The 12,926-nt window shown below is 49.2% G+C and overlaps 1 protein-coding gene across 2 annotated transcripts in view; it reads right to left on the reverse strand.

Annotated features, from left to right (window-relative positions):
- Nucleotides 1-204: 204 nt before the first annotated feature.
- Nucleotides 205-12,926, reverse strand: part of LOC134934737 (E3 ubiquitin/ISG15 ligase TRIM25-like) — a 45,062-nt gene continuing 32,340 nt past the window's right edge. For both annotated transcript variants that reach the window (XM_063930101.1, XM_063930102.1), the window contains one exon: nt 205-2,069. In XM_063930101.1, coding sequence (XP_063786171.1) covers nt 511-2,069 — 1,559 coding nt within the window. In that variant the 3' untranslated portion in view covers nt 205-510. The remainder of the gene's footprint in view (nt 2,070-12,926) is intronic.

The raw sequence follows: 12,926 nt of genomic DNA on the forward strand, positions 1-12,926 counted from the left end.
TGCCCCTCCCTATATAGATGTATGGGGATATAAGACTCCTTAATGTAATTGGTGCCTACTAGTGATTATTGGCTAATCAGCTGTGAGGGTATTCCACCAAACACACCATTCTAATACTTACATAGTCAGTGATCAGTAGGGTGCATCTTCTGAGAAAGTGGGGCACCCTCACCCCTATTCCAGGAATAAAGGAACACCCAGGTGTAGAGAGGTTTGGAGTTCTTTAATCATCAGGCTGCCAACATACAATATAACTATACAAAGAATACTATACAGTATATAACTCACAGTTGAACAAATGTTCTGTTATTAACTTTTAATTGTATTTTGTTTTATAATTAACATTCTTTTCTACTTTTTTTTTTTAAATACATCAATAGTTCTATTTGAACATGTTATATTTGAACAGACACTGTAAATGAAAATCTGGCCTTGCACGTAATCCCGCACATCCTGCTTTTCCAAACCTTACAAAGGATCTCGGTTTGGGCCAAAGAAATGAATGTAAGCCTACACATCTATCTCCGCTCCTGACTTTACCCTAGATATAGTTATATTCCCTTTCAATAGCCATAATGCTGCATGAAGGTGATCAGTGAAGGTGGTGTTGAAGGTGTGCAAGTGTCTGGTGGAGGACAAATACACAGAATAAAATGACAGATGTCCTGCATCGTAATCCACAACTATCCTCACTCGCTCACAGAGGGTAAGCTCAGGTAAGCGGATCTCTATACCATCATGCATCACTGAGTACCGATAATTGTGCCCACGCAAACACCAAGACTCATCATTCTCACCTATGTATGACTGACGTCCTTTACTCTCTATAGTGGGGTAACACATCCCCACCCTCCAGCTCGATGTATTACGGATCTCTGCATCCCAGCAATGTCGCCCTGAAGTGAATCCACTGGTGGTTATTATTTGAGATTGAAGTCTATTTCGTTTTACCCATGCAGATTTCCCATCACCTGATACAAGTATATTACAACCAGCTGTGGTTCCATCCAGGAATATGTCTGTAGCTTCCTCCATATAGACCCCTTTCTTTACACTTGTTATTATATTAGACATTCTGGGTAATGTCCATAAGGTGTGATCCACATCCAGATCTACTCCATAATGGACCTCGGTATAATGTCTCTTCCTGTCCTCATTATCACACAAGTCCCCTGTGTCTGGTTCCTGTAAGACAGTCACTGGATCAGACACGTTACACAGATCCTCAATGTGACGCATCTTCCTGGACAGCTCTTCCTTCTTTATTTCCAGCTTCCGGGTCAGATCAGAAACGGAGAGTGAAGCTCGCTCTTCCTGCCAGAAGATACAATTGAATTCTTTTTTCTCCAGGTCCTCCAACTGTCTCCTCATGTCTCTAAACAGGGCAGTGACTCTCTCTGTTACACCTGTTGCTTTTTCCTTATCTTCTCTCCTGCGCTCCTGCAGACTCTGGACGCGTTTCTCAGCAACTGCTATGTTTGTGCTCAGTTTCTGTAGAACATCTCTCAGTTTGTCCTTCCTCTTCTCAGAGGCCTCATCCAGTGACTCCAGCTTGTGTGCACTGTGTTCCCCAATCAGACAACAGGACTCACAGATACAGACATCATCCTCAGTGCAGTAATACTCCAGGACCCTCTTATGGATGGAGCATTTACTGTTCCCCTGAGCAGCGGTGGGATCAGATAAGACGTGTTCTGGTGACTTGCTGTGTAGCCTCAGGTGATTATCACACAGATGAGCCTCACACATCAGACAGGATTTAACAGCAGGTACAAGAGAGTGAATACAGTAAGTGCAGATGATCCCAGTCTCCTCCTGATCTGGCAGAGTAGACCAGAACCTCCCCACTATGTTACACAGAGTTATGTTCCGTATCAGAGCAGGACGCTCCGGAAACTCTTCTCTGCACTCAGGACAGCTATATACTCCAGACCCCTCCTCTGCATCCAGCGCACCAGCAATACAGCCCCGGCAGAAGTTGTGGCCACATCTCAGGGTTACAGGATCTGTATAAATTGTCAGGCAGATGGAACAGTCCAGCTCCTGTCTCAGATCAGCAGACGCCATTCCTGGCAGCAGGAGGGAGAAATGAAAGCGTTAGTCTCAGACTCAGATACCAGTGAGGTCACATTCTGCACACAGGGCGAGGCTGAGCTGTCACTTAGTTTATTGAAGTCAGTATGTGTAACATAAGGGACACATATAAAAGGACATCAGATACAGGGTTGCTAAGAGTTCAGGTAGGTCCAAATACTGGGGTGGTATGGTAATAGCCCATCAGGGTCACTGTGTATGCTATGTGCTGACAAAATAGTAGTTATGGTAATACTTACCGTTGATAACATTATTTCTCCTAAGTCCACAGGATAACATTGGGATAAGATGGCGCAGCAGCGGATTTGTGTAACAAGTTTTATGTGTCGTGTAGGAGCCTGGTGGTGGCAGCGAGTTACCAACTATGTGATGTCATAGTCACAGAAGAGGGGTCAGGGAGCAGGAATCTAAATGAAATGCGTGTCCTAAAGATGTGCTGTACAGTTGTCCAGGTTGCAGGAAACTGTTCAAAGCACCCAGGAATCCATGTACATGTGTCACTGGGGCTGGGATGGTTGCACCCCCTTGGGCTTGTACCCTGAGCAAGACTGGTCACACACCCATAGTTATTGCACTAGGCGTATCCGCACACACACTCAGTATGTTATGCTACTTTTCTCCAGCAGGATCCACAGGATAACATTGGGATAAGATGACACGGCAGCGGATTTGCACCAATTGGTCAAAGCTTTCAGCCTCCCAGCATGCAACGGGCCCGTCCATATATCCCTGCCTCCTGACTCAGGCAAATCAGTTGTATTCCCAAAACTCAAGGCAGGAGCATCATGTAGAGCCCTAATCAGGCGAGAAGAACACACATGCACACCCTTCCGTACAAGAAGGAAGAGGTTAGTGAGTGAAAGGATCCTCAAATCAAGTGCGTCAGGGAGGGATCCCTGAGGACTTAGGAGAAATAACGTTATCAACGGAAAGTTTTACCATAACGACTATTTCTCCGGTAGCGTCCACAGGTCATCCACAGGATAACATTGGAATGTCCCAATGCAATTTTAGTGGTGGGGACGAATTCAGCGTCCTAAGAGGCAAAGGTATCAAAGGAATAACGTCTAATGAACCAGTGATCGCAAAAACGCGGCATAGCGCGTATTTTACCCAATAATAAGACCCAGGGACTCACTTTTTCTGAATGGGTGGGTCCCCGGGGACGCGCTCCACTGGGATTGGCTGGAGGTGTAATGATTGATTTCTACCTTGTCCGGCTGCAGAGAGCACTAAATATGTGGAGAAGGAGCCTCTTGGTCAAGGGAGACATCAATCATTACACCTCTAGCCAATCTGAGTGGAGCGCGTCCCCAGGGACACACCCCTTCAGAAAAAGTGTATTCGACTCTTCCCTGCTTCCCGGGCGCTCTGGCCGCGACAGTGAGTGACTGTCTGTGTATTCATAACCCAGCAGCTGCCAGCATGTTTAGTGCTGGCGCTGCTGCAGTTCTAATCGGCTGATGCAGTGTTTTAGATATGAATCACATGGGGGAGGGGGGCCACGCACCTCTGATGTCCCGCATGCTTCAGTAAGCGCAGCAGCAGCGGGGATGGGGTTGGGGAGTATGTCCAGGAGCACACCGCACAGGAGGATCTGGCAGTGAAGGAGGGAAAGGGCGGCTACAGTGCACTACCGCAGGTCAGTGCTAGTGTTCACATCCCCTAGCAAAGTCCGTCCTTGATCCTATGTAATCCATCACGAAGCTCTCACTGTACACCCGGGATTTATGGAGATCAGCGGCAGCCGCCCTCTGCTTGATTTAGTAGGCTGTGCTGTGAACGGAGCTCGGAGGTGCTGGGGGAGGGCTGCAGTGTCCATACAGTTATTACTGTGTGCAGCCAGCTCCCAGCATAGGACAGGGCTAGGCACAAGCCAGGGGTGAGGGCAGCTCTGAACATTCAGCTCATGGAGCCCAAGAGGCTGAGCTGCAGGGAGACATGTGATAGCAGCCACTAGCAACAGCAGGTTGGATCCTGTCCCCCCTCTCTCTCTCCCTAGCCATATTACACCACCTCTAGCCTGCACATCAAGTAGTGGGGGTCTGAGGTGGTGGCTGCAATGTGTAAGTGATCCTCTATCTGGCGCATTGTGTGTAACGTGCTGTACCTGGCGCAATGTGTGTAACGTGCTCTATCTGGCGCAATGTGTGTAACATGCTCTACCTGTCGCATTGTGTGTAATGTGCTCTATCTGGCGCAGTGTGTGTAACATGCTCTACCTGTCGCATTGTGTATGATGTGTTCTATCTGGAGCAATATGTATAACGTGCACTAACTGGCGCAGTGTGTATAGGAGATTCAACTTGGTGCAATGTGTATAATACCCCTTTTCCACTAACGAGCACGGGTCGCAGCCGGGAGCCTGACACGGGAGCTGCCCCCTGCTGCGACCCGTGCTCGGTCCCTTTCCCATTAGCAGTCACAACCCGGCAAATGCCGGGTTGGTGACGCTTCTAGTGACACGGCAGGGGCGGCGCAGGGAGATCACATGATCTCCCAGCGCCGCCTTCCCTATGCACAGTGAACGGGAGCCGTGTCACCTCGACACGGCTCCCGTTCACACTAGACAGCTAGCCGGGTTGAATACGTGTTCAACCCGGCTAGCTACCAGGGTAGGATTCCCGGATCACTTGATCCAGGTTTACCCTTTTCCACTTGCAAAAAACACGGGTAAATGCGTGCCCCCGTGCATTTATCCGTGTTTTTTGAGCTAGTGGAAAAGGGGTATAAGCGGCACTACTGTGTGGCGTAATGTGAATTGGCACTATTATGTGGCCACGCCCCCTCCCCATGAAGCCACGCCCCTAAATTTTTGCAGCGCGCCGCAGGCGCGCACTGCCTGCATTCTGGGATCTTGGAGGTGGGGCATCAATTCACTTTCTGCCAAAGGGCACCAAAATGTCTAGTTACAGCTCTGGTGCAGGGTGACCTGCATGCTACACAACCCAGCAGCATTGTCACCCCATCCTCTCACCTTGCAACTCTTTTTTGTGGTGTCCAAATAAGATTAAGATCAATAAGAGCCTTTAACCCAATGGGACCCAGAAAAGGACCGGTTGGACCCCAATTTTTAAAAGTGAGGGGTCCCTGGGACCCACTTTTTGGGGGCCTCAGCGCAATCACTGTGAACGTGTTAATGGAAGACCATGTGGCTGCCTTACATATCTGTTCTGCTGAAGCAACACGTTGTGCTGCCCATGACGGACCTACCTTACCAGTAGAATGAGCAGAAACATTAGCCGGAACAGGGAGTTCAGCTTGAGAATATGCTTCTGAAATCGCCAGCCAAAGCCACCTCGCCAGTGTCTGCTTACCAGCAGGCCATCCTCTTTCTGATGGCACTGGTACGATCCACGTAGATCCTTAACGCACGGACTACGTCCAATGATGCATCTCCCGCAGAAAGGTCTGGCCCCTGGAAGGCCGGGCCTACAATTTCTTAGTTAAGGTGAAATTTAGACACCATCTTAGGAAGATAACCGTTTTATCTGGATAAAAAAATAGGATTTTAGTACCTACCGGTAAATCCTTTTCTCCTAGTCCGTAGAGGATGCTGGGGACTCCAAAAGGACCATGGGGTATAAACGGATCCGCAGGAGCTTGGGCACACTATAAAAAGACTTAAACTGGGTGTGAACTGGCTCCTCCCTCTATGCCCCTCCTCCAGACCTCAGTTAGAAAACTGTGCCCAGGAGAGAGAGACATTTCGAGGGAAAGAATTTAAACACAGTGAGTGTTATACCAGCTCACACCACAAACATACCGCAAGACATGGCCTTCAACAGAATACCAGCCCACGGTATGAAAAACATACAACCATATGCTGAGAGAACATGTAACACAACCTGTGTGTAAACCCAACCAATAATAAGAAACCACATGCCATGGCATGAACAACGTCAGCACTAGCCTGACAGAGAAGAAACACCAGAAAGTGCAACCAAAAGCAATAACTGCAGACACAGTACGCACTGGGACGGGCGCCCAGCATCCTCTACGGACTAGGAGAAAAGGATTTACCGGTAGGTACTAAAATCCTATTTTCTCTTACGTCCTAGAGGATGCTGGGGACTCCAAAAGGACCATGGGGTCTATACCAAAGCTCCAGAACGGACGGGAGAGTGCGGACGACTCTGCAGCACCGATTGAGCAAACATAAGGTCCCCAATTAGCCAGGGTATCAAACTTGTAGAGCTTAGCAACGGTGTTTGAAACCCGACCAAGTAGCTGCTCGGCAAAGGTAACCTGCCGAGACACCTCGGGCATCCGCCCAAGAAGAGCCCCTCTACCTAGCAGAATAGGTCTCCCCCGACTTCGGTCACGGCAATCCAGCCGTAAACTAGCACGCCGAATCGTATCACAGATCCAGCGTGTAACAGAGTGCAGAGACGCAGGTGCCCCAAGCACGCTGGGATCATACCAGACAAACAGAGTCTCTGTTACCCCAAACTGAGCCCAATTGGTGACATAAATCTTCAAATCCCTGACTACATCGAACGACGTAGAATCAACCAATGCTGAAATCACCACAGACATCAAAAAAGGCAGGTTTTTCGATAAACATCGAAAACCCTTTTCTGTAGAACCAATAACAGAGTTCACATTCTATCCACTTGGAAAACAAACAGGGGCTCGTGAGACAAAGCCGCTACTTCCGACAATCGCCCTGCGGTCGCCCAAAAGGCAAAAGCATGACCACTCTCCAAGAGAGAGATTTTAACACAACCTTCAGTAAAAGTTCCAATCAGTGAGACACCAGAAAACGTAACACCACGTCAAGGTCCCACGGTGCCCATGGGGTACAAATGGAGGTTGGATGTGTAGTACTCCTTTCACGAAAGTCGGAACTTCCGGAAAGGTGGCCAATACAATTTTAGAAGGCCAAAACTGCCCTGAAATTGAGCCGAACTTTAGGCTTGCATCCACACCTGCTTGCAAAGAATGGAGAAGACCGACTCAGCTGAAAGTCGTCCGTAGGAACCCTCTTAGATTCACACCAAGACACATATTTACGCCAAATACGGTGGTAAGGCTTCGCCGATACTTCATCTCTAGCCTGAAGAAGTGTGGAAATTACCTCACTGGAAATACCCTTGCAGACATTTGTCCGCACTGGGACGGGCGCCCAGCATCCTCTACGGACTAGGAGAAAAAGATTTACCAGTAGGTTTAAAATCTTATTTTCTCTTACGTCCTAGAGGATGCTGGGGACTCCGTAAGGACCATGGGGATTATACCAAAGCTCCAGACCGGGCGGGAGAGTGCGGATGACTCTGCAGCACCGACTGAGCAAACATGAGGTCCTCCTCAGCCAGGGTATCAAACTTGTAGAATTTTGCAAAAGTGTTTGAACCCGACCAAGTAGCTGCTCGGCAAAGCTGTAAAGCCGAGACGCCTCGGCCAGTCGCCCAAGAAGAGCCCACCTTCCTAGTGGAATGGGCCTTTACCGAATTAGGTAACGGCAATCCAGCCGTAGAATGAGCCTGCTGAATCGTGTTACAGATCCAGCGAGCAATAGTCTGCTTAGAAGCAGGAGCGCCAACTTTGTTGGCTGCATACAGGACAAACAGTGCCTCTGTTTTCCGAACTCGAGCCGTCCTAGCTACATAAATTTTTAAGGCCCTGACTACATCAAGGGACTTGGAATCCTCCAAGTCCACCGTAGCCACGGGCACCACAATAGGTTGGTTCATATGAAACGACGAAACCACCTTAGGTAGAAATTGAGGACGAGTTCTCAACTCTGCTCGATCCACATGGAAAATCAGATAGGGGCTCTTGTGAGACAAAGCCGCCAATTCGGACACCCGCCTTGCAGATGCCAAGGCCAGCAACATGACCACTTTCCAAGTGAGAAATTTTAATTCAACCGTTTGAAGAGGTTCAAACCAGTGTGATTTAAGGAACTGTAAAACCACGTTAAGGTCCCATGGTGCCACTGGGGGCACAAAAGGAGGCTGGATGTGCAGCAATCCCTTTACAAAAGTCTGGACTTCTGGGAGAGAAGCCAATTCCTTCTGAAAGAATATTGATAGGGCCGAAATCTGCACCTTAATGAAGCCTAACTTTAGGCCCATATCCACTCCTGTCTGTAGAAAGTGGAGAAAACGGCCCAGGTGAAAATCTTCCGTAGGAGTATTCTTGGCTTCACACCAAGATACATATTTCCTCCAGATACGGTGATAATGTTTCGCCGTCACCTCCTTCCTAGCTTTAATAAGAGTAGGGATGACTTCCCCCGGAATACCTTTCCTAGCTAGGATTTGGTGTTCAACCACCATGCCGTCAAACGTAACCGCTGTAAGTCTTGGAACACGCAGGGCCCCTGCTGCAACAGGTCCTCCTGGGAGGAAGAGGCCACGGATCTTCTGTGAGCATTTCCTGAAGATCTGAATACCAGGCCCTTCGAGGCCAATCCGAACAATGAGTATTGTCTGTACTCTTTTTCGTCTTATGATTCTCAATATTTTTGAGATGAACGGAAGAGGAGGGAACACATAGACCGACTGAAACACCCATGGTGTTATCAGGGCGTCCACCGCTACTTCCGGAGGGTCCCTTGACCTGGAACAATACATCCGAAGCTTCTTGTTGAGGCGTGATGCCATCATGTCTATTTGAGGAAGTCCCCAACGACTTATCTCTGCAAAAACTTCTTGATGAAGACCCCACTCTCCCGGATGGAGATCGTGTCTGCTGAGGAAGTCTGCTTCCCAGTTGTCCACTCCCGGAATGAAGACTGCCGACAGCGCTTACGTGATTTTCCGCCCAGCGAAGAATCCTGGTGGCTTCCGCCAATGCCACTCTGCTCCTTGTCCCGCCCTGGCGGTTTACATGAGCCACGGCTGTGACGTTGTCTGATTGAATCAGAACAGGTAGGTCGCGAAGAAGATTCTCCGCTTGTCGTAGGCCGTTGTATATGGCCCTTAATTCCAGCACGTTGATGTGTAGACAAGCCTCCTGGCTTGACCATAGTCCCTGAAAATTTCTTCCTTGTGTGACTGCTCCCCATCCTCGGACGCTCGCGTCCGTGGTCACTAGAACCCAGTCTTGAATGCCGAACCTTCGACCCTCTAGAAGGTGAGCACTCTGAAGCCACCACAGGAGAAACACCCTGGCCATGGGGGACAGGCTTATTTTCTGATGTATTTGTAGATGGGACCCCAACCACTTGTCTAGAAGGTCCCACTGAAACGTCCTCGTATGGAACCTGCCGAAGGGGATGGTCTCGTAGGCCGCCACCATTTTTCCCAGTACTCGAGTGCATTGATGAACCGACACTCTTTTTGGTTTTAGCAGGTCTCTGACCATGTTCTGGAGTTCCTGGGCTTTTTCCGTTGGGAGGAAAACCCTCTTTTTTTCTGTGTCCAGAATCATGCCTAAAAATGATAGCCAAGTCGTTGGAATCAACTGCGACTTTGGTAGATTTAGGATCCAGCCGTGTTGCTGCAGCACTCTCAGGGAGAGCGACACTCAGCAATTGATCTCTCGATCTCGCTTTTATAACGAGATCGTCCAAGTATGGGATAATTGTGACTCCTTGCCTGCGCAAGAGCACCACCATTTCCGCCATTACCTTGGTGAAAATCCTCGAGCCGTGGAAAGCCCAAACGGCAACGTCTGAAACTGGTAATGACAGTCCTGTACAGCGAATCTCAGGTACGCCTGATGAGGGGGATAAATGGGGACATGAAGGTATGCATCCTTTATGTCTAGTGATACCATAAAATCCCCCCCTTCCAGGCTGGAGATCACTGCCCGGAGAGATTCCATCTTGAATTTGAACTTTTTCAAATACAGGTTCAGGGATTTTAGATTCAGAATGGGTCTGACCGAGCCATCCGGCTTCGGGACCACAAATAGGGTTGAATAGTACCCTTTCCCCTGTTGCATTAGGGGAAATAATCACTTGCTGTTGACACAGCTTTTGTATGGCAGCTGAAACTATTTCCCTCTCTGGGGGAGAAGCTGGCAAAGCCGATATGAAAAATCGGCGAGGAGGCACTTCTTCGAATTCCAGTTTGTATCCTTGGGATACAAATTCGATCGCCCAAGGATCCAAATCCGACTGAACCCAGACCTGGCTGAAGAGTCGAAGACGTGCCCCCACCGGCGCGGACTCCCTCAGCGGAGCCCCAGCGTCATGCGGTGGATTTTGTAGAAGCCGGGGAGGACTTTTGTTCCTGGGAACTAGCCGTAGCAGGCGTTCTTTTCCCTCTACCCTTACCTCTCGCGAGGAAGGAAGAGCCCCGACCCCTTCTGGATTTATGCGACCGAAAGGACTGCATCTGATATTGAGGTGTTTTCTTTTGCTGTGGGGGAACATAAGGAAAAAAAGACGACTTACCCGCGGTAGCTGTGGAAACCAGGTCCGCGAGGCACTCCCCAAATAAAACCTCACCCTTGGAAGGTAAAAGTTTCCATATGTCTCTTTGAATCGGCATCACCCGTCCATTGGCGGGTCCACAGGGACAGTCTAGCAGAAATTGCCATGGCATTGGCTCTTGAACCCAACAGCCCAATGTCTCTCGCAGCCTCTCTCATATATAACGCTGCGTCTTTAATGTGACCCAAGGTCAATAAAATGCTATCCTTATCTAGGGTGTCAATGTCAGATGACAAGTTATCTACCCATGCTGCAATTGCGCTACCCACCCATGCCGACGCTACTGCCGGTCTGAGCAAGGCACCCGTATGTGTATAGATCGATTTTAAGGTAGTTTCCTGTCTGCGATCAGCAGGATACTTGAGGGCTGCCGTGTCCGGAGACAGTAGCGCCACCTTTTTGGACAAGCGCGTCAACGCCTTGTCCACCGTGGGCGAGGATTCCCACCACAACCTGTCCTTTGAGGGGAAAATAAGATTTTAAACCTACCGGTAAATCTATTTCTCCTAGTCCGTAGAGGATGCTGGGGACTCCGTAAGGACCATGGGGTATAGATGGGCCCCGCAGGAGACATGGGCACCTATAAAGAACTTTGAGTATGGGTGTGCACTGGCTCCTCCCTCTATGCCCCTCCTCCAGACCTCCGTTAGAGAACTGTGCCCAGAGGAGATAGATTAACAAAGTCCTTTCCTCGTATTGTCCAAGGGCAAGATTCATACCAGCCCACACCAATCATACCATATAACCTGGAACACACGTAACCAGTTAACAGTATGAACAAAGAACAGTATCAGTCAAAGACTGATTCCAACTGTAACATAACCCTTATGTAAGCAACAACTATATACAAGTCTTGCAGATTTAGTCCGCACTGGGACGGGCGCCCAGCATCCTCTACGGACTAGGAGAAATAAGATTTACCGGTAGGTTTAAAATCTTATTTTCTCTTACGTCCTAGAGGATGCTGGGAACTCCGTAAGGACCATGGGGTTTATACCAAAGCTCCAGAACGGGCGGGAGAGTGCGGATGACTCTGCAGCACCGACTGAGCAAATGCGAGGTCCTCGTTAGCCAGGGTATCAAACTTGTAGAATTTAGAAAAAGTGTTTGAACCCGACCAAGAAGCTGCTCGGCAAAGCTGTAAGGCCGAGACGCCTCGGGCAGCCGCCCAAGAAGAGCCCACCTTCCTAGTGGAATGGGCCTTTACCGAATTTGGTACCGGCAAACCAGCCGTAGAATGAGCCTGCTGAATCGTGTTACAGATCCAGCGAGCAATAGTCTGCTTAGAAGCAGGGGCGCCAACCTTGGTGGCCGCATACAGGACAAACAGGGCCTCTGTTTTCCGCACTCTAGCTACATACATTTTTAAGGCCCTGACTACATCTAAGGACTTGGAGTCCTCCAAGTCACTCGTAGCCACAGGCACCACTATAAGTTGGTTCATATGAAGACACCACCTTAGGCAGAAATTGAGGACGAGTTCTCAATTCTGCTCTATCCACATGAAAAAATCAAGTAGGGGCTCTTGTGAGACAAGGCCGCCAATTCGGACACTCGCCTTGCAGATGCCAAGGCCAATAACACGACCACCTTCCAGGTGAGAAATTTTAATTCAACAGTTTGAAGGGGTTCGAACCAGTGTGATTTAAGGAACGGTAACACCACGTTAAGGTCCCAGGGTGCCACTGGGGGCACAAAAGGAGGCTGGATGTGCAGCACTCCCTTTACAAAAGTCTGGACTTCTGGCAGAGAAGCCAATTCCTTCTGAAAGAATATAGATAGGGCCGAAATCTGTACTCTAATGGAGCCTAACTTCAGGCCCATATACACTCCTCTCTGCAGGAAGTGGAGAAACCGGCCCAGATGAAAATCTTCCGTAGGAGCATTCTTGGTTTCTCACCAAGAGACATACTTCCTCCAGATACGGTGATAATGTTTCGCTGTCACCTCCTTCCTAGCCTTTATCAGGGTAGGTATGACCTCCTCCGGAATACCTTTCTCCGCTAGGATTAGGCGTTCAACCGACATGCCGTCAAACGTAACCGCGGTAAGTCTTGGAACACGCAGGGCCCCTGCTGCAACAGGTCCTCCCTGAGAGGAAGGGGCCAAGGATCTTCGGTGAGCATTTCCTGAAGATCTGAGTACAAGGCCCTTCGAGGCCAGTCTGGAACAATGAGTATCGTCTGTACTCTTTTTATTCTTATGATCCTCAAAATTTTTGCGATGAGAGGAAGAGGAGGAAACACATAGACCGACCGAAACACCCACGGTGTCACCAGTGTGTCCACTGCTACTGCCTGAGGGTCCCGGGACCTGGCACAGTACCTCCAAAGCTTCTTGTTGAGGCGTGACGCCATCATGTCTATTTGAGGAATTCCCCAGAGACCCGTTATCTCTGCAAAGACTTCTTGATGAAGTCCCCACTCTCCTGGATGGAGATCGT

This window comes from Pseudophryne corroboree, chromosome 6, assembly GCF_028390025.1.
Source record: "Pseudophryne corroboree isolate aPseCor3 chromosome 6, aPseCor3.hap2, whole genome shotgun sequence".
Classification (NCBI taxonomy): Eukaryota; Metazoa; Chordata; class Amphibia; order Anura; family Myobatrachidae; genus Pseudophryne; species Pseudophryne corroboree.